The sequence below is a fragment of the Crinia signifera genome, chromosome 3 (genome assembly GCF_055691185.1).
Source record: "Crinia signifera chromosome 3, ASM5569118v1, whole genome shotgun sequence".
In the NCBI taxonomy this organism is placed as follows: domain Eukaryota; kingdom Metazoa; phylum Chordata; class Amphibia; order Anura; family Myobatrachidae; genus Crinia; species Crinia signifera.
In genome coordinates, this window is record NC_139219.1 from 5296871 (window position 1) to 5319206 (window position 22336).

The 22336-nt window shown below is 48.1% G+C and overlaps 1 protein-coding gene across 8 annotated transcripts in view; it reads left to right on the forward strand.

Moving 5' to 3' along the window:
* The window catches only part of USH2A (usherin), a 739769-nt gene that overhangs the window by 138131 nt on the left and 579302 nt on the right, over nt 1-22336 (forward strand). For all 8 annotated transcript variants that reach the window (XM_083175163.1, XM_083175160.1, XM_083175162.1 and 5 more), the window contains exon 13: nt 9796-9979. In XM_083175163.1, the coding sequence (XP_083031289.1) occupies nt 9796-9979 (184 nt within the window). The remainder of the gene's footprint in view (nt 1-9795; nt 9980-22336) is intronic.

The following is a 22336-nucleotide window of genomic DNA, read 5'->3' on the forward strand; positions in this document are numbered from 1 at the left end:
TTTAATTCTAAATTATTTGGGGTGTACACTAATAAATATAACAACAGTATGCTTTTTCTTTCTCTTGATCACCCCCCCCCCCCCCCCCGTCCTCCGACGCAGAGTAACCTACTGACATTTTCAGTAGGCAATTAATCAGGTAATAGCATGTAAGACACACAAGTGATGTCAAGCTCGCCGTGGCCAGTTGCAAGCCCCTGTCCTTGAACGCTTAGAGACAAAGGTTTATTCTGATCTTAAGCACTGCAAAATAATCTCATTTAAATACTAGTAGTAATAATATATTGTGTGCAAATGTGGCATTAGATGGCTGGAGACCGGCAGTGCCAGAAATGGCTGATGAAAAATGGTAGGGCCATATAAGGCAAAGCAAGACAGTGGCGGATGGTACATTAGTAAGACAGACACATCCTGCTTAAAACATAGCACCACTGAAGAGGCAGGAGACGCGTAGCACCACTCGTTAAACACCTGCATCGCAGCATTCATACATCAGGGGAAGCGCTAGCCTATCACCTGACATAGAGTGCGGGGATATTGCATGTACCCCTGATTGCTGTGTAATACAGTACATGTACCCCTCAGTCACTGGACGCAGTTATTTCAGGGTGGCCTACTTCTTAGCTGCCCCCTACGGGAGAGGGAACCAGTTCAGTGAGGCACGGGGGCAGGGCCACTGACAGGGTGGGTTGGGGCGGGGTGTCTGGCAGATGATCAGTGGGGGCGTGGCCAACATGACCACATCCTCATAGCCACGCCCCCAACGGTGTAATGCTGGTATTCCAATCATTGCACAGTGGGGGTGGGGCTACAAAAACATGAATTGTGTCATTTGCTCCTACAGACCTCCCTGCCGTGGGGGCTGCACGGATTCCGGGAGGCTTGCCTACCTTTCCGGGTGGCCCGGGAGTTTGACCCAATTTCCAAGATGCTCCTGGCTATTCCGGAAGGGCAGGCAACCCTGAGTTATTTCAGTGTTTACATGGCGCCCCCAAATATCTCTGACTGAATATACGGGTAACGCGGCAGAATATAACATAACTGCGGAAAAAGCCAAACAAAGAGAATGAATGAAATATTTCAGCGCGGACAGAATGTCACATGGCGCTCACACAGAAATGCAAAGTTTCTGTTGACCAAGAGAACTACTTGAGTGCCCTAAATACAGAGACTTCTAGGGAAAAAAACCACAAGGATGAAATTTCGAGCCAATAAAATAAATGACTTGCTTTGTCAAACGTTTTCTGTTGGCACGGACATTGTATACGTCTGGTGAGTCAGTTTGCAAGATGTCACCGTCTTCAGAATTCTGGCAAGCGGCTGGGATTCTGGTCGTCTTGTAACGCCGCCAAATCTGCAAGTAAACCTGCTTTCCCAAACTACTGTTCCAGAATTTGTATTTTATAGAAGTAATCAAACATTTTCCTAACCGAAAGTTCTATTTACACGTGCAGTATGGTTTTTATTTTGCTGTGTATGTGGAACTGAAATTGTATTATACTTTCATACTTTTGAAAACAGGTCTCAGGGAGATTAGAATTTTGCACAGCTCCCCATTGAGGGGGCGTGTCATGCTCCACCCAAAGGGTGTGTCTAGTTCCATATATGGAGAGATTGTTAAAAGCGATTGTGAACGTGGCACCTAGAAGCGTGGGTGTGTACTGCTACATCTGAGAGGAATCTTTTAAAATGACTTCTATCCAAATGTAGATGAGCCCAAAGCAGTTAGTAAGAGCTACTATACTTGGTAAAGTGCTGGGGAATGGTGCTGATGATTCAATGTAAATGTATCAATCTCTCGTTCCTTTTTTACACAAAAATCTAACAGTGTAATGTGGGCTAGGTGACATGAGGGAGATTGCTAGACTAATGAGGGAGAGAGGGAGATTGCTGCTATGTCAGGGAGTCTCCTGCAGAATGCAGGAGGGGAGGTAACTATGATGTAACAGTGTAATGTGGGCTAGGTGACATGAAGGAGATTGCTAGACTAATGAGGGAGATTGCTGCTATGTCACGGAGTCTCCTGCAGAATGCAGGAGGGGAGGTAACTATGATGTAACAGTGTAATATGGGCTAGGTGATATGAGGGAGATTTCTAGACTAATCGGGGAGAGAGGGAGATTACTGCTATGTCAGAGAGTCTCCTGCAGAATGCAGGAGGGGAGGTAACTATGATGTAACAGTGTAATGTGGGCTAAGTGACATGTGGGAGATTGCTAGACTAATGACGGAGAGAGGGAGAATAATGCTATTTCAGGGAGTCTCCTGCAGAATGCAGGAGGGGAGGTAACTATGATGTAACAGTCAGTGGCGGGCTGGGCAGGGGGGCAGGGTGCCAGTTGCCCCCCAGGCCAGTACACTGTTACTGTTTGGGGCCGCAGGTCTGTGCTGTGCTTGCACATTCATGTGGCCGGGAGGTGTTGCAGCTTGTGCTCCTCGCTGCATTGATAGCTCTGACTGACAGCCGTTCAGGGCTGGTCACACCGTCACTCACACAGTGCACAGTGCAGCCAGTACGGAGCCTACAGAGCTGTACAAATTGAATACTAGGGCCAGCCCCTCTCCTGGGACCAGCCACCAATTAGCTGAGCTCCCATACAGGCTGGCCCCTCCCCTCCTGTGTCCCGACCTCCTCTTCTCTCCTCCCGGGCAGCACAAGCACAGCCAGCATGATGGATCATGCTCCCTCCCTTCTCCACCCTGTACAGAAGCTGCACCCCTTGGTGAGTTCTTTGGTGGAAAGAGTCATGTGTAGGGAGGGATATGTGGGTGGGAGCTGTTGTTTTCTTCGTTAAATGTGTGTGTCTGACTGTGTGGAAAAATTTGTGTCATTGTTTCATACATGGGGGGGGGGGGGTGTGTTATCTTGTTTAGTGTGTGTGTGTGTGTGTGTGTACTATGTGTCAGCATGTGAGTGTAAAAATATATGTGTAACTTGCATACATAATGTGTGTGTGTGGGGGGGGGTTATCTTGTTTAGTGTGTGTGTGTGTGTGGACTATATGTTTGCATGTGAGTGTAAAAATATGTGTGGGGGGGGGGCTTGTTGTTTTTGTGTGTGTGTGTGTAACTAATTGTGCATGTATTTAAGGGGCGGGCGGGCAGGCAGGGCTGTAGCCCAGACCGCCAAACCGTGGAGGGTGCTATAATCCCCATACCATCCTTCTGTAACATGGTATTAGCAGCGACCCGCTGGAACCAACCTCTGTTCCTCATCTCACACTGCTGCTCTGTCCCCTGCCATCCTGGGAATCCCTGCTGTGGTGCAAAGATATAATTTTTGGGTCCCCCTCCTCCACTCCAACCCAGGCTCACAGTATGCCACAAAGCAGTGGGTGGCAGCAGTGGCCCCTTTAGTCCTCAGGGGCCCCAGTACATTGCACCTCCTGCATCAATGGTGGTTCTGCCTCTGTACAGATGGGTATGTATTTTAGTGGTGAGTTTAGATGGGTCAGTTGTGTACAAGGGTGTACACAGTTTATTAGTGTAGCTTATAGAGGGGTTAAGTAATGTATTGGGTATAGAAGGGTCAGTGATGTAGTGTAGGGTATAGAGGGGTCAAGGTGGCTATACACGCTCCGATCCTGGCGGGTCCGTTTTGTACTTTGAGATGCGTGCTCCCGCGGCATCTCATCGTACAGTACAAATAGTATGTGCTGCACATACTTTTTGTACTAGCTTTTCATCGCATCGCATTGCATGCACAACGCATGCACAAGGGATGCGATGCGATGTGATGCATGCTATTTAAGCACAAAACTGACACCCGCATCGGAGCGTCTATGGGCACCTTCAGTGATGTAGTAGTGGATACAGAGGGGTCAGTAATGTAGTAGTGGATACAGAGGGGTCAGTAATGTAGTAGTGGGTATAGAGGGGCCAGTGATGTAGTAGTGGGTATAGAGGGGTCAGTAATGTAGTAGTGGGTATAGAGGGGTCAGTAGTGTAGTGGTGGGTATAGAGGGGTCAGTAGGGTAAAGATGGGTCAGTTCTGTAGGGTATAGAGGGGTCAGTGATGTAGCGGAGGGTATAGAGGGGTCAGTAATATAGTAGTGGGTATAGAGGGGTCAGTAGTGTAGTGGCGGGTATAGAGGGGTCAGTAGGGTAAAGATGGGTCAGTACTGTAGGGTATAGAGGGGTCAGTGATGTAGTAGTGGGTATAGAGGGGTCAGTAATGTAGTAGTGGGTATAGAGGGGTCAGTAGTGTAGTGGCGGGTATAGAGGGGTCAGTAGGGTAAAGATGGGTCAGTACTGTAGGGTATAGAGGGGTCAGTGATGTAGCGGATGGTATAGAGGGGTCAGTAGGGTATAGATGGGTCAGTACTGTAGGGCAGTGGTTCCCAACCCTGGTCCTCAAGTACCCCCAACAGTGCACATTTTCCAGCTGTCCTCACAGAATCACAAGTGATATAATTAGCTCCACCTGTGGATCTTTTAAAATGTGTCTGAATAATGAGTGTAGCTGGTGGGTGACCTGAAAAACATGCACTGTTGGAGGTACTTGAGGACCAGGGTTGGGAACCACTGCTGTAGGGTATAGAGGGGTCAGTGATGTAGCGGCGGGTATAGAGGGCTCAGTTATATTTGGGACTTCTGAATAGGACTCCATTGTTGATTTAGGTTGTTACTATAAGAGTAACAAGTGACTTTAAAAATTTTTTTTAATTTATTTTGTAATATATTATTTCCTACAGTAGATGGGTTCTGTGTACTCACTGGGGCAGGGTGCACCAAAGGTAAAAATGTGGCCAGTCCTCTGAAAATCCGTATTCAGCGGTCCGACCACATTTCTCGTATACATCAAGCTCCTGAATGGGATACATTCTAGAGCATGGACTTGGTGGGCATTGCCATCTGTAAATGGCATTGCCTTATAGAAGCCTATGGGATTCTTTTTGCAATATGTACTGAATGGGATTTAATCGGTCTCCTCCCAGTGCCCATGCAGCGCGTTTATCTGACGCATGCGCAGAAAGATGCAGTGTTTTGTGTTCTACTTGCTGGTTTCTGACAGGCGGCATGCTAAGCCCATTCCTGCTGATTAAGCAAATAAGGCCTCCAACACTGTGAATCCCATTTGATGCGCTGGTAGAAAAATCGGGGCCACTGTCTTGTGTTTGCCCCCCAGGGCTGAAGTTGCCAGCCAGCCCCTGGTAACAGTGTAATGTGGGCTAGGTGACATGAGGGAGATTGCTAGACTAATGAGGGAGAGAGGGAGATTGCTGCTATGTCAGGGAGTCTCCTGCAGAATGCAGGAGGGGAGGTAACTATGATGTAACAGTGTAATGTGGGCTAGGTGACATGAGGGAGAGTGCTAGACTAATGAAGGAGAGAGGGAGATTGCTGCTATGTCAGGGAGTCTCTTGCAGAATGCAGGAGGGGAGGTAACTATGATGTAACAGTGTAATGTGGGCTAGGTGACATGAGGGAGAGTGCTAGACTAATGAAGGAGAGAGGGAGATTGCTGCTATGTCAGGGAGTCTCTTGCAGAATGCAGGAGGGGAGGTAACTATGGTGAACAGTGTAATGTGGGCTAGGTGACATGAGGGAGATTGCTAGACTAATGAGGGAGAGAGGGAGATTGCTGCTATGTCAGGGAGTCTCCTGCAGAATGCAGGAGGGGAGGTAACTATGATGTAACAGTGTAATGTGGGCTAGGTGACATGAGGGAGATTGCTAGACTAATGAGGGAGAGAGGGAGATTGCTGCTATGTCTGGCAGTCTCCTGCAGAATGCAGGAGGGGAGGTAACTACTATGTAACAGTATAATGTGGGCTAGGTGACAGGATGGAGATTGCTAAAGTAATGAGGGAGAGAGGGAGATTGCTGCTATGTCAGGGAGTCTCCTGCAGAATGCAGGAGGGGAGGTAACTATGATGTAACAGTGTAATGTGGGCTAGGTGACATGATGGAGATTGCTAGACTAATGAGGGAGAGAGGGAGATTGCTGCTATGTCAGGGAGTCTCCTGCAGAATGCAGGAGGGGAGGTAACTATGGTGTAACAGTGTAATGTGGGCTAGATGACATGGGGAAGATTGCTAGACTAATGAAGGAGAGAGGGAGATTGCTGCTATGTCAGGGAGACTCCTGCAGAATGCAGGAGGGTAGGCGACTATTAATTGTATAGCTGTGCCTAGTGCCGGTTTATGTACCCATAGCTGTGCCTAGTGACAGGTTATCGACCCATAGCTGTGCACAGTGCCAGGTTACAGACCCATAGCTGTGCCTAGTGCCGGGTTATGCCCCAATAGCTGTGCCTAGTGCAGGATTATGTACCCGTAGCTGTGCCTAATGCCGGGTTATGTAGCTGTGCCCAGTGCCGGGTTATGCCCCCCATAGCTGTGCCTAGTGCCGGGTTATACCCCCATACTGGTATCCTCTAATGGTGGCTACTGGTATCATCTAATGGTTTCTACTGGTATCCTCTAATGGTGGCTACTGGTGTCCTCTAATGGTGGCTACTGGTATCCTCTAATGGTGGCTACTGGTATCCTTTAATGGTGGCTACTGGTATCCTCTAATGGTGGCTACTGGTATCCTCTAATGGTGGCTACTAGTATCCTGTAATGGTGGCTACTGGTATCCGTAATGGTGGCTACTGGTATCCCGTAATGGTGGCTACTGGTATCCCGTAATGGTGGCTACTGGTATCCCGTAATGGTGGCTACTGGTATCCTCTAATGGCGGCTACTGGAATCCTGTAATGGCTGCTAATGGTATCCTTTTAATGGCAGCTACTGGTATCCACCGTAGCTGTGCCTAGTGCCGGGTTATGCCCTGTAGCTGTGCCTAGTGCAGGGTTATGTACATGTGGCTGTGCCCAGTGCCGGGTTATGTACCCGTAGCTGTGCCCAGTGCCGGGTTATGTACCCATAGCTGTGCCTAGTGCACCTTGCCTGTTTAATTGCTACTTACATGAATTTAGGTGAACCTAAAAGTGAGAAATGCAGTCTCTAATGGTTGCTACTGGTATCATCTAATGGTGGCTACTGGTATCCTCTAATGGTGGCTACTGGTATCCTGTAATGCGGCTACTGGTATCCTCTAATGGTGGCTACTGGTATCCTCTAATGGTGGCTACTGGTATCCTCTAATGGTGGCTACCGGTATCCTCTTATGGTGGCTACTAGTATCCTCAAATGGGGGCTACTGTATCCTCTAATGGTAGCTACTGGTATCCTCTAATGGTAGCTACTGGTATCCTCTAATGGTGACTACTGGCATCATATAATGGTGACTACTGGTATGTACCCGTAGCTGTGCCCAGTGCCGGGTTATGTACCCGTAGCTGGGCTTTGTGCAGGGTTATGTACTCGTAGCTGTGCCCAGTGCCGGGTTATGTACCCATAGCTGTGCCTAGTGCCGGGTTATGTACCCGTAGCTGTGCCCAGTGCCGGGTTATGTACCCGTAGCTGTGCCTAGTGCCGGGTTATGTACCCGTAGCTGTGCCCAGTGCCAGGTTATGTACCCGTAGCTGTGCCTAGTGCAGGGTTATGTACCCATAGCTGTGCCTAATGCACCGTGCCTGTTTAATTGCTACTTAAATGAATTTATGTGAACCTAAAAGTGAGAAATGCAGTCTCTAATGGTTGCTACTGGTATCATCTAATGGTGGCTACCGTGTCCTCCTAATGGTGGCTACTGGTATCATCTAATAGTGGCTACTGGTATCCTGTAATGGTTGCTACTGGTATCCTCTAATGGTGGCTACTGGTATCCTCTAATGGTGGCTACTGGTGTCCTCTAATGGTGGTTACTGGTGTCCTCTAATGGTGGCTACTGGTATCCCCAAATGGTGGCTACTGGTATCCCATAATGGAGGCTACTGGTATCCTGCAATGGCGGCTACTGGTATCCTCTAAGGGCGGCTACTGGTATCCTCTAATGGTGGCTACTGTGTCCTGCTAATGGTGGCTACTGGTATCAGAGCCGGCCCTAGCCTAAATGATGCCCTAGGCAAGATTTTGACTGGTGCACCCTAGCACCGCCACTAGTTCCGCCTCTGACCCTGCTCCCCTTTCCCTGCACCATCAACCCTCATCATAGCAGTCATCATTTTGCTGCTCCTACCCGCAATATCTTAAATAGAAACAGCGCACACATTCGGTGCGCAGTCCAAACAGGGGTGGGAAGGGGCATGGCCACACAATTGTACCCCCAATTCAAATTATGCCACACAGTAGTGCAACTTTATTCACATTATATCATGCGATGGTGTCCCTTACTCCTCACATTATTCACATTATAACCTTAGAAAAAAATCCTGAGAAAATATTGTATTTTAAGCACCTCCATGGCCACACTGCCACCCAGCACAAAACAGTGTGTGCTGGGCAGAGGAGAAGAGCTGCAGCTGCTGTTGTCACTTAAGGGGAGGGGGCCCGGGGCCCCCACTGGACCCTCCCATCAGACTGGGTAATTTGTACCCCCTACCCCTTTCTCTCGGCACCCCTGATAATACCAGACAGTAATGCCCCTTACACATGACACACATTATTAATGTCATTATAACCATAATGCCCCTTACACATTATGCCAACCTTTATTAATGCCCTTCATACACATAATGACACACATAATGCCCCTTACACATATGTTGCACATTATTAATGCCCTTATACACATGACACACATAATGCCCATTACACATATGTTGCACATTATTAATGACCTTATACACATGACACACATAATGCCTGTTACACATATGTCACACATTATTAATGCATTTATACATGACACACATAATGCCCCTTACACATATGCTGAACACTATTGCACAACCAACCCACCCGCAGACAGCACTCGCACAGCCGCTAACACTGTGGCCTCTGCCTCTGCTTGGATACAGATGTTTCCTCATACATCTTGCCTCAATAGGCCATGCAGCTCCTGGCCAGTTCTGCTAACGTTGGGTGCATTTTTTGCTGAAAATTTGTCTTATTTGCATTGTTATGACCAGCACACACAAGGCGCTTCCGATGATTAAAATGATATGCGGCATGCCTATATTCTGTGTGTGACTGTGGCTGTACCTGCATACGGAATGCTATGTTACAGTGATTTCCATGAATACACTATTTCATATGCAGATACAGCCTCACTCACACACAGAATATAGGCATGCTGCATATCATTTTAATCAGCAGAAGCTGCTGATGCCCTTATGCATTCCAAATGCCCTAGGCAATTGCCTAGTTGGCCTATGCCTAAGGCCGGCCCTGACTGGTATCATCTAATGGTTGCTACTGGTATCCTTTAATGGCGGCTACTGGAATACTGTAATGGTGGCTACTGGTATCCTGTAATGGCTGCCAATGGTATCCTTTTAATGGCAGCTACTGGTATGCTATGGTGGTGGCTACTGGTATCCTGTAATGTAACTACTGGTATGCTATGATGGTGGCTACTGGTATGCTATGATGGTGGCTACTGGTATACTGTAATGGTGGCTACTGGTATACTGTAATGGTGGCTACTGGTATGCTATGATGGTGGCTACTGGTATGCTATGATGGTGGCTACTGGTATACTGTAAAGGTGGCTACTGGTATACTGTAATGGTGGCTACTGGTATACTGTAATGGTGGCTACTGATAGCCTATATGCTTTCAGTTTCTCTCATGATGATAGATACACCGATATATATTGTACAGTGCTTTATGCATGATTCCCCCATAGTTGTATGTATTGTTGTTGTGTTGTCAGTGGTTATTTTCTGCATATATTTGTTTTTATGTGTTTTTGTCATTATAAACAGAACAGTAACCATGAGACCCTCTCTTGTCCTGTAGGTTTCTATATACCAGCTGATCGGAACATGGGCTGTACGCCTTGTTACTGCCATCCTAAAGGTTCCATTAATGACACCTGCAGTGAGATCAGTGGTCGCTGTCAGTGCCGGGACAATTCTGTGTCTGGACCGAAGTGCGATCAATGTGCAGAAAACTTCTATGGATTTCATTTGGATGTTGGAAGGTTTGTAGCAAGATTTGGTCATATTGTAGAATGTACAACTGTATATGTGCCTGGGTTACAGCAGGAGAGAGCCGTAGTATATGCACCTGGTGTACAGCAAGAGAGAGCAGTGCCTGTGCCTGGGTTACAGCAGGAGAGAGCAGTAGTATATGTGCCTGGGTTACACCAGAAGAGACCAGTAGTATATGTGCCTGGGTTATAGCAGGAGAGCAGTAGTATATGTGCCTGGGTTACAGCAGGAGAGAGCAGTAGTATATGTGCCTGGGTTACAGCAGGAGAGAGCCGTAGTATATGTGTCTGGGTTACACCAGGAGAGAGCAGTTGTATATGTGCCTGGGTTACAGTGGAAGAGAGCAGTAGTATAAGTGCCTGGGTTACAGCGGGAGAGAGCAGTAGTATATGTGCCTGGGTTACACCGGGAGAGAGTAGTAGTATATGTGCCTGGGTTACACCAGGAGAGAGCAGTAGTATATGTGCCTGGGTTACACCAGGAGAGAGCAGTAGTATATGTGGCTGGGTTACATCAGGAGAGAGCAGTAGTATATGTGCCTGGGTTACACCGGGAGAGAGCAGTAGTATATGTGCCTGGGTTACACCAGGAGAGAGCAGTAGTATATGTGGCTGGGTTACAGCAGGAGAGAGCAGTAGTATATGTGCCTGGGTTACACAGGGAGAGAGCAGTAGTAGATGTGCCTGGGGTACAGCAGGAGAGAGCAGTAGTATATGTGCCTGGGTTACAGCGGGAGAGAGCAGTAGTATATGTGCCTGGGTTACACTGGGAGAGAGCAGTAGTATATGTGCCTGGGTTACAGCGGGAGAGAGCAGTAGTATATGTGCCTGGGTTACACCGGGAGAGAGTAGTAGTATATGTGCCTGGGTTACACCAGGAGAGAGCAGTAGTATATGTGCCTGGGTTACACCAGGAGAGAGCAGTAGTATATGTGGCTGGGTTACAGCAGGAGAGAGCAGTAGTATATGTGCCTGGGTTACAGCAGGAGAGAGCAGTAGTATATGTGCCTGGGTTACACCGGGAGAGAGCAGTAGTATATGTGCCTGGGTTACAGCAGGAGAGAGCAGTAGTATATGTACCTGGGTTACAGCAGGAGAGAGCAGTAGTATATGTGCCTGGGTTACACAAGGAGAGAGCAGTAGTATATGTGTCTGGGTTACAGCAGGAGAGAGCAGTAGTATATGTGCCTGGGTTACACCAGGAGAGAGCAGTAGTATATGTGCCTGGGTTACAGCAGGAGAGAGCAGTAGTATATGTGCCTGGGTTACAGCAGGAGAGAGCAGTAGTATATGTGCCTGGGTTACACAGGGAGAGAGCAGTAGTATATGTGCCTGGGTTACACCGGGAGAGAGCAGTAGTATATGTGCCTGGGTTACACCGGGAGAGAGCGGTAGTATATGTGCCTGGGTTACACCAGGAGAGAGCAGTAGTATATGTGCCTGGGTTACACCAGGAGAGAGCAGTAGTATATGTGCCTGGGTTACACCGGGAGAGAGCGGTAGTATATGTGCCTGGGTTACACAGGGAGAGAGCAGTAGTATATGTGTCTGGGTTACAGCAGGAGAGAGCAGTAGTATATGTGCCTGGGTTACACCAGGAGAGAGCGGTAGTATATGTGCCTGGGTTACACCAGGAGAGAGCGGTAGTATATGTACCTGGGTTACAGTAGGAGAGAGCAGTAGTATATGAGCCTGGGTTACAGCGGGAGAGAGCAGTAGTATATGTACCTGGGTTACACCAGGAGAGAGCAGTAGTATATGTACCTGGGTTACACCGGGAGAGAGCCGTAGTATATGTGCCAGGGTTACAGCAGGAGAGAGCAGTAGTATATGTGCCTGGGTTACAGCAGGAGAGAGCAGTAGTATATGTGCCTGGGTTACACAGGGAGAGAGCAGTAGTATATGTGCCTGGGTTACACCAGGAGAGAGCAGTAGTATATGTGCCTGGGTTACACCGGGAGAGAGCAGTAGTATATGTACCTGGGTTACAGTAGGAGAGAGCAGTAGTATATGAGCCTGGGTTACAGCGGGAGAGAGCAGTAGTATATGTACCTGGGTTACACCGGGAGAGAGCCGTAGTATATGTGCCTGGGTTACAGCAGGAGAGAGCAGTAGTATATGTGCCTGGGTTACAGCAGGAGAGAGCAGTAGTATATGTGCCTGGGTTACACAGGGAGAGAGCAGTAGTATATGTGCCTGGGTTACACCAGCAGAGAGCAGTAGTATATGTGCCTGGGTTACAGCGGGAGAGAGCGGTAGTATATGTGCCTGGGTTACAGCAGGAGAGAGCAGTAGTATATGTGCCTGGGTTACAGCAGGAGAGAGCAGTAGTATATGTGCCTGGGTTACATCGGGAGAGAGCAGTAGTATATGTACCTGGGTTACACCGGGAGAGAGCAGTAGTATATGTACCTGGGTTACATCGGGAGAGAGCAGTAGTATTTGTGCCTGGGTTACAGCGGGAGAGAGCGGTAGTATATGTGCCTGGGTTACATCGGGAGAGAGCAGTAGTATATGTGCCTGGGTTACAGCAGGAGAGAGCAGTAGTATATGTACCTGGGTTACAGCAGGAGAGAGCAGTAGTATATGTGCCTGGGTTACAGCAGGAGAGAGCAGTAGTATATGTACCTGGGTTACATCGGGAGAGAGCAGTAGTATTTGTGCCTGGGTTACACCAGGAGAGAGCAGTAGTATATGTGCCTGGGTTACAGCGGGAGAGAGCGGTAGTATATGTGCCTGGGTTACAGCAGGAGAGAGCAGTAGTATATGTACCTGGGTTACAGCGGGAGAGAGCAGTAGTATATGTGCCTGGGTTACACCGGGAGAGAGCAGTAGTATATGTACCTGGGTTACACCGGGAGAGAGCAGTAGTATATGTGCCTGGGTTACAGCGGGAGAGAGCAGTAGTATATGTGCCTGGGTTACAGCGGGAGAGAGCAGTAGTATATGTGCCTGGTTACACCGGGAGAGAGCAGTAGTATATGTGCCTGGGTTACAGTAGGAGAGAGCGGTAGTATATGTGCCTGGGTTACATCGGAAGAGAGCAGTAGTATATGTGCCTGGGTTACAGCAGGAGAGAGCAGTAGTATATGTGCCTGGGTTACACCGGGAGAGAGCGGTAGTATATGTGCCTGGGTTACACCGGGAGAGAGCGGTAGTATATGTGCCTGGGTTACAGCAGGAGAGAGCAGTAGTATATGTGCCTGGGTTACAGCAGGAGAGAGCAGTAGTATATGTGCCTGGGTTACAGCGGGAGAGAGCAGTAGTATATGTGCCTGGGTTACAGCAGGAGAGAGCAGTAGTATATGTACCTGAGTTACAGCAGGAGAGAGCAGTAGTATATGTGCCTGGGTCACACCGGGAGAGAGCAGTAGTATATGTGCCTGGGTTACACCAGGAGAGAGCAGTAGTATATGTGCCTGGGTTACAGCAGGAGAGAGCAGTAGTATATGTGCCTGGGTTACACAGGGAGAGAGCAGTAGTATATGTGCCTGGGTTACACTGGGAGAGAGCAGTAGTATATGTGCCTGGGTTACAGCAGGAGAGAGCAGTAGTATATGTGCCTGGGTTACACCGGGAGAGAGCAGTAGTATATGTGCCTGGGTTACAGCAGGAGAGAGCAGTAGTATATGTGCCTGGGTTACAGCAGGAGAGAGCAGTAGTATATGTGCCTGGGCTACACCGGGAGAGAGCAGTAGTATATGTGCCTGGGTTACAGCAGGAGAGAGCAGTAGTATATGTGCCTTGGTTACACTGGGAGAGAGCAGTAGTATATGTGCCTGGGTTACAGCAGGAGAGAGCAGTAGTATATGTGCCTGGGTTACACTGGGAGAGAGCAGTAGTATATGTGCCTGTGTTACAGCAGGAGAGAGCAGTAGTATATGTGTCTGGGTTACAGCAGGAGAGAGCAGTAGTATATGTGCCTGGGTTACACCGGGAGAGAGTAGTAGTATATGTGCCTGGGTTACACCGGGAGAGAGCAGTAGTATATGTGCCTGGGTTACAGCAGGAGAGAGCAGTAGTATATGTGGCTGGGTTACATCGGGAGAGAGCAGTAGTATATGTGCCTGGGTTACACCGGGAGAGAGCAGTAGTATATGTGCCTGGGTTACACCAGGAGAGAGCAGTAGTATATGTGGCTGGGTTACAGCAGGAGAGAGCAGTAGTATATGTGCCTGGGTTACATAGGGAGAGAGCAGTAGTAGATGTGCCTGGGGTACAGCAGGAGAGAGCAGTAGTATATGTGCCTGGGTTACAGCGGGAGAGAGCAGTAGTATATGTGCCTGGGTTACACTGGGAGAGAGCAGTAGTATATGTGCCTGGGTTACAGCGGGAGAGAGCAGTAGTATATGTGCCTGGGTTACATCGGGAGAGAGCAGTAGTATATGTGCCTGGGTTACACCAGGAGAGAGCAGTAGTATATGTGCCTGGGTTACACCAGGAGAGAGCAGTAGTATATGTGCCTGGGTTACACCGGGAGAGAGCAGTAGTATATGTGCCTGGGTTACAGCAGGAGAGAGCAGTAGTATATGTACCTGGGTTACAGCAGGAGAGAGCAGTAGTATATGTGCCTGGGTTACACAGGGAGAGAGCAGTAGTATATGTGTCTGGGTTACAGCAGGAGAGAGCAGTAGTATATGTGCCTGGGTTACACCAGGAGAGAGCAGTAGTATATGTGCCTGGGTTACAGCAGGAGAGAGCAGTAGTATATGTGCCTGGGTTACAGCAGGAGAGAGCAGTAGTATATGTGTCTGGGTTACAGCAGGAGAGAGCAGTAGTATATGTGCCTGGGTTACACCAGGAGAGAGCAGTAGTATATGTGCCTGGGTTACAGCAGGAGAGAGCAGTAGTATATGTGCCTGGGTTACAGCAGGAGAGAGCAGTAGTATATGTGCCTGGGTTACACAGGGAGAGAGCAGTAGTATATGTGCCTGGGTTACACCGGGAGAGAGCAGTAGTATATGTGCCTGGGTTACACCGGGAGAGAGCGGTAGTATATGTGCCTGGGTTACACCGGGAGAGAGCAGTAGTATATGTGCCTGGGTTACACCAGGAGAGAGCAGTAGTATATGTGCCTGGGTTACACCGGGAGAGAGCGGTAGTATATGTGCCTGGGTTACACAGGGAGAGAGCAGTAGTATATGTGTCTGGGTTACACCAGGAGAGAGCAGTAGTATATGTGCCTGGGTTACACCAGGAGAGAGCGGTAGTATATGTGCCTGGGTTACACCAGGAGAGAGCGGTAGTATATGTACCTGGGTTACAGTAGGAGAGAGCAGTAGTATATGAGCCTGGGTTACAGCGGGAGAGAGCAGTAGTATATGTACCTGGGTTACACCGGGAGAGAGCCGTAGTATATGTGCCTGGGTTACAGCAGGAGAGAGCAGTAGTATATGTGCCTGGGTTACAGCAGGAGAGAGCAGTAGTATATGTGCCTGGGTTACACAGGGAGAGAGCAGTAGTATATGTGCCTGGGTTACACCGGGAGAGAGCAGTAGTATATGTGCCTGGGTTACACCGGGAGAGAGCAGTAGTATATGTACCTGGGTTACAGTAGGAGAGAGCAGTAGTATATGAGCCTGGGTTACAGCGGGAGAGAGCAGTAGTATATGTACCTGGGTTACACCGGGAGAGAGCCGTAGTATATGTGCCTGGGTTACAGCAGGAGAGAGCAGTAGTATATGTGCCTGGGTTACAGCAGGAGAGAGCAGTAGTATATGTACCTGGGTTACACCGGGAGAGAGCCGTAGTATATGTGCCTGGGTTACAGCAGGAGAGAGCAGTAGTATATGTGCCTGGGTTACAGCAGGAGAGAGCAGTAGTATATGTGCCTGGGTTACACAGGGAGAGAGCAGTAGTATATGTGCCTGGGTTACACCGGGAGAGAGCAGTAGTATATGTGCCTGGGTTACAGCGGGAGAGAGTGGTAGTATATGTGCCTGGGTTACAGCAGGAGAGAGCAGTAGTATATGTGCCTGGGTTACAGCAGGAGAGAGCAGTAGTATATGTGCCTGGGTTACAGCAGGAGAGAGCAGTAGTATATGTGCCTGGGTTACATCGGGAGAGAGCAGTAGTATATGTACCTGGGTTACACCGGGAGAGAGCTGTAGTATATGAGCCTGGGTTACAGCGGGAGAGAGCGGTAGTATATGTGCCTGGGTTACATCGGGAGAGAGCAGTAGTATATGTGCCTGGGTTACAGCGGGAGAGAGCAGTAGTATATGTACCTGGGTTACAGCAGGAGAGAGCAGTAGTATATGTGCCTGGGTTACAGCAGGAGAGAGCAGTAGTATATGTACCTGGGTTACATTGGGAGAGAGCAGTAGTATTTGTGCCTGGGTTACACCAGGAGAGAGCAGTAGTATATGTACCTGGGTTACAGCAGGAGAGAGCAGTAGTATATGTGCCTGGGTTACAGCAGGAGAGAGCAGTAGTATATGTACCTGGGTTACATTGGGAGAGAGCAGTAGTATATGTGCCTGGGTTACACCGGGAGAGAGCAGTAGTATATGTACCTGGGTTACACCGGGAGAGAGCAGTAGTATATGTGCCTGGGTTACAGCGGGAGAGAGCAGTAGTATATGTGCCTGGGTTACAGCGGGAGAGAGCAGTAGTATATGTGCCTGGTTACACCGGGAGAGAGCAGTAGTATATGTGCCTGGGTTACAGTAGGAGAGAGCGGTAGTATATGTGCCTGGGTTACATCGGAAGAGAGCAGTAGTATATGTGCCTGGGTTACAGCAGGAGAGAGCAGTAGTATATGTGCCTGGGTTACACCGGGAGAGAGCGGTAGTATATGTGCCTGGGTTACACCGGGAGAGAGCAGTAGTATATGTGCCTGGGTTACAGCAGGAGAGAGCAGTAGTATATGTGCCTGGGTTACAGCAGGAGAGAGCAGTAGTATATGTACCTGAGTTACAGCAGGAGAGAGCAGTAGTATATGTGCCTGGGTCACACCGGGAGAGAGCAGTAGTATATGTGCCTGGGTTACAGCAGGAGAGAGCAGTAGTATATGTGCCTGGGTTACAGCGGGAGAGAGCAGTAGTATATGTGCCTGGGTTACAGCAGGAGAGAGCAGTAGTATATGTACCTGAGTTACAGCAGGAGAGAGCAGTAGTATATGTGCCTGGGTCACACCGGGAGAGAGCAGTAGTATATGTGCCTGGGTTACACCAGGAGAGAGCAGTAGTATATGTGCCTGGGTTACAGCAGGAGAGAGCAGTAGTATATGTGCCTGGGTTACACAGGGAGAGAGCAGTAGTAAATGTGCCTGGGTTACACTGGGAGAGAGCAGTAGTATATGTGCCTGGGTTACAGCAGGAGAGAGCAGTAGTATATGTGCCTGGGTTACACCGGGAGAGAGCAGTAGTATATGTGCCTGGGTTACAGCAGGAGAGAGCAGTAGTATATGTGCCTGGGTTACAGCAGGAGAGAGCAGTAGTATATGTGCCTGGGTTACACCGGGAGAGAGCAGTAGTATATGTGCCTGGGTTACAGCAGGAGAGAGCAGTAGTATATGTGCCTTGGTTACACTGGGAGAGAGCAGTAGTATATGTGCCTGGGTTACAGCAGGAGAGAGCAGTAGTATATGTGCCTGAGTTACACAGGGAGAGAGCAGTAGTATATGTGCCTGGGTTACAGCAGGAGAGAGCAGTAGTATATGTGCCTGGGTTACAGCAGGAGAGAGCAGTAGTATATGTGCCTTGGTTACACTGGGAGAGAGCAGTAGTATATGTGCCTGGGTTACAGCAGGAGAGAGCAGTAGTATATGTGCCTGGGTTACACCAGGAGAGAGCAGTAGTATATGTGCCTGGGTTACACTGGGAGAGAGCAGTAGTATATGTGCCTGGGTTACAGCAGGAGAGAGCAGTAGTATATGTGCCTGGGTTACAGCGGGAGAGAGCAGTAGTATATGTGCCTGGGTTACAGAGGGAGAGAGCAGTAGTATATGTGCCTGGGTTACAGCGGGAGAGAGCAGTAGTATATGTGCCTGGGTTACAGCAGGAGAGAGCAGTAGTATATGTGCCTGGGTTACACCGGGAGAGAGCAGTAGTATATGTGCCTGGGTTACACCGGGAGAGAGTAGTAGTATATGTGCCTGGGTTACACCGGGAGAGAGTAGTAGTATATGTGCCTGGGTTACACCGGGAGAGAGCAGTAGTATATGTGCCTGGGTTACAGCAGGAGAGAGCAGTAGTATATGTGCCTGGGTTACAGCAGGAGAGAGCAGTAGTATATGTGCCTGGGTTACAGCAGGAGAGAGCAGTAGTATATGTGCCTGGGTTACACAGGGAGAGAGCAGTAGTATATGTGCCTGGGTTACACAGGGAGAGAGCAGTAGTATATGTGCCTGGGTTACAGCAGGAGAGAGCAGTAGTATATGTGCCTGGGTTACATCGGGAGAGAGCAGTAGTATATGTGCCTGGGTTACAGCAGGAGAGAGCAGTAGTATATGTGCCTGGGTTACAGCAGGAGAGAGCAGTAGTATATGTGCCTGGGTTACACCGGGAGAGAGCAGTAGTATATGTGCCTGGGTTACAGCAGGAGAGAGCAGTAGTATATGTGCCTTGGTTACACTGGGAGAGAGCAGTAGTATATGTGCCTGGGTTACAGCAGGAGAGAGCAGTAGTATATGTGCCTGGGTTACACTGGGAGAGAGCAGTAGTATATGTGCCTGGGTTACAGCAGGAGAGAGCAGTAGTATATGTGCCTGGGTTACAGCAGGAGAGAGCAGTAGTATATGTGCCTTGGTTACACTGGGAGAGAGCAGTAGTATATGTGCCTGGGTTACAGCAGGAGAGAGCAGTAGTATATGTGCCTGGGTTACACCAGGAGAGAGCAGTAGTATATGTGCCTGGGTTACACTGGGAGAGAGCAGTAGTATATGTGCCTGGGTTACAGCAGGAGAGAGCAGTAGTATATGTGCCTGGGTTACAGCGGGAGAGAGCAGTAGTATATGTGCCTGGGTTACAGAGTTAGAGAGCAGTAGTATATGTGCCTGGGTTAAAGCAGGAGAGAGAGCAGTAGTATATGTGCCTGGGTTACATCGGGAGAGAGCAGTAGTATATGTGCCTGGGTTACACCAGGAGAGAGCAGTAGTATATGTGCCTGGGTTACACCGGGAGAGAGCAGTAGTATATGTGCCTGGGTTACAGCAGGAGAGAGCAGTAGTATATGTGCCTGGGTTACAGCAGGAGAGAGCAGTAGTATATGTGCCTGGGTTACACCGGGAGAGAGCAGTAGTATATGTGCCTGGGTTACACCGGGAGAGAGTAGTAGTATATGTGCCTGGGTTACACCGGGAGAGAGTAGTAGTATATATGCCTGGGTTACACCGGGAGAGAGCAGTAGTATATGTGCCTGGGTTACAGCAGGAGAGAGCAGTAGTATATGTGCCTGGGTTACAGCAGGAGAGAGCAGTAGTATATGTGCCTGGGTTACAGCAGGAGAGAGCAGTAGTATATGTGCCTGGGTTACACCAGGAGAGAGCAGTAGTATATGTACCTGGGTTACAGCAGGAGAGAGCAGTAGTATATGTGCCTGGGTTACACCGGGAGAGAGTGGTAGTATATGTGCCTGGGTTACAGCAGGAGAGAGCAGTAGTATATGTGCCTGGGTTACACTGGGAGAGAGCAGTAGTATATGTGCCTGGGTTACAGCAGGAGAGAGCAGTAGTATATGTACCTGGGTTACAGCAGGAGAGAGCAGTAGTATATGTGCCTGGGTTACACCGGGAGAGAGCAGTAGTGTATGTGCCTGGGTTACAGCAGGAGAGAGCAGTAGTATATGTACCTGGGTTACAGCAGGAGAGAGCGGTAGTATATGTGCCTGGGTTACAGCAGGAGAGAGCAGTAGTATATGTGCCTGGGTTACAGCAGGAGAGAGCAGTAGTATATGTGCCTGGGTTACACCGGGAGAGAGCAGTAGTATATGTGCCTGGGTTACAGCAGGAGAGAGCAGTAGTATATGTGCCTGGGTTACACCGGGAGAGAGCAGTATTATACAGTGGGAATCAAACGTTTGGGCACCCCAGGCAAAACATCCTTTTAATGTGCAAAAAGAAGCCAAGGAAAGATGGAAAAACCTCCAAAAGGCATCAATTTACAGATTAGACATTCTTATAACATGACAAAAAAAGTTTGATTTTATTTCCATCATTTACACTTTCAAAATAACAGAAAACAAAAAATGGCGTCTGCAAACGTTTGGGCACCCTGCAGAGTTTATAGCATGCACCGCCCCCTTGGGACAGCTGAGTCCTGGCAGTATCATGGATTATTCTCAATCATCATCTGGAAAGACCAGACTCATCTGACCTTGCCCCAACAATCAGAACCATGGGTTCCTCTAAGCAGTTGTGTAGAACACGGATACTGAGAATAGTTGATGCTCACAAAGCAGGAGAAGGCTATAGGAAGATAGCAAAGCGTTATCAGATGCCCATATCCTCTGTTCGGAATGTAATTAAGAAATGGCAGTCATCAGGAATCTGGAAGACCAAGAAAAATATCAGACAGAACAGCTCGTAGGATTGTGAGAAAAGCAAGTCAAAATCCAAGATCATTTGACTGCACGATCCCTCCAGGAAGATCTGGCAGACACTGGAGTTGTGCTACACTATTCCACTATAAAGAGATACTTGTAAAATAAGGTCTTCATGGAAGAGTCATCAGAAGAAAACGTTTGCAAATGAACATATAGACAAGCCTGATGCATTTTGGAATCAAGTTCTGTGGACCGATGAGGTTAAAATAGAACTTTTTGGCCGGAATGAGCAAAGGTACGTTTAGAGGAAGGGCACAAAATTTAATGAAAAGAACCTCTGTCCAACTGTTAAGCATGGGGGTGGATCAATCATGCTTTTGAGTAGAAGGAAAAATGGATTCAATAAGATTCCAGCAAATTTTGGACGCTAACTTGATGCCATCTGTGAAAAAGCTGAAGTTAAATAGAGGCTGGCTTCTATAAATGGACAATGAACCTAAACACACCTCAAAATCCACGGTGGATTACATCAAGAGGCGTAAACTGAAGGTTTGCCATGGCCTTCACAATCTCCTGACCTCAACATAATTGAAAATCTATGGATAGACCTTAAAAGAGCAGTGCGTCACAGACAGCCCAGGAATCTCAAAGAACTGGAAGACTTTTGTAAGGAAGAATGGGCGAAGATACCTCAAACCAGACGTGAAAGACTCTTGGCTGGCTACAAAAAGCGTTTACAAGCTGAGATACTTGCCAAAGAGGGCAGTACAAGGTATTAACTCTGCAGGGTGCCCAAACTTTTGCAGACGCCATTTTTTGTTTTCTGTTATTTTGAAAGTGTAAATTATGGAAATAAAATCAAACTTTTTTGTCATGTTCTAGGAATGTCTAATCTGTAATTTTTCCATCTTTCCTTGGCTTCTTTTTGCAAATTAAAATGATTTTTTGCCTGGGGTGCCCAAACTTTCGATCCCCACTGTATATATCTGCCGTTTGCCAAGAATGGGGCACGCGCACACGAGATGCTCGGGTGTCCTATTCTCGGCAATGGGATGTGCGAGCATGTGAGGCGCTCGTTCGTCAGCGTCTCCTCCATCGGACAGTTTTTCTGATATGGCGAGCTGGCGGAACCCATTTGTAAGGCTGCTCACTAATAGCTGTACATACAATATAATGGTTTACAATTCATACAGAACCAATACTGAACTGTGTTTCTAAAAATGAATAAAATGACATTTACCATGTAGAAAAGCATTAGCGAGTTTGTATCTTCGCAAGGATATTACTGTAAATCCGAATTTTGCTGTTTGGATTGTAAAAGTGACATGATTGTAAATCTGAATTCCGAATACACTTGAGGGTGGTTTTGCAAATAAAATTAGAAGCAAAACGCGAGACTCCTCTCTAATGAAAATATACAACTGTAGTAGAAATGTAACACACACATACACACACACACACATACACACACACACACACACACACACTAGTACAGTACAGTACTAGACTCAGTAATACTGTATGCAAGCCTGTGGCCCTCTACTGGAGACAGCTGGTATAGCCCTTCCCTTCAGATCTTATAGCCGGGCCTCTGTGTACTGTAATGACCCTGATCAATAAGCTTCACTGATTGCTAATTTATATAACTCTTGACAGATCAGTGTGTATAAAAGTGAGTGAAGCTTCCTGCAAGAAAAATGAAGGTTTAGCAAATTGATTGCTGGGGATCCTCTAACTGCACCTCGAGAGTCACTGCCGTAAACGCTGCTCTGTATTAATATCACAAAAACCATTTATCCCAGGAAAAATAATCAATATAACAACGTGCATCTCAGTGTGGTCTTCATTATTATATAGTAATAG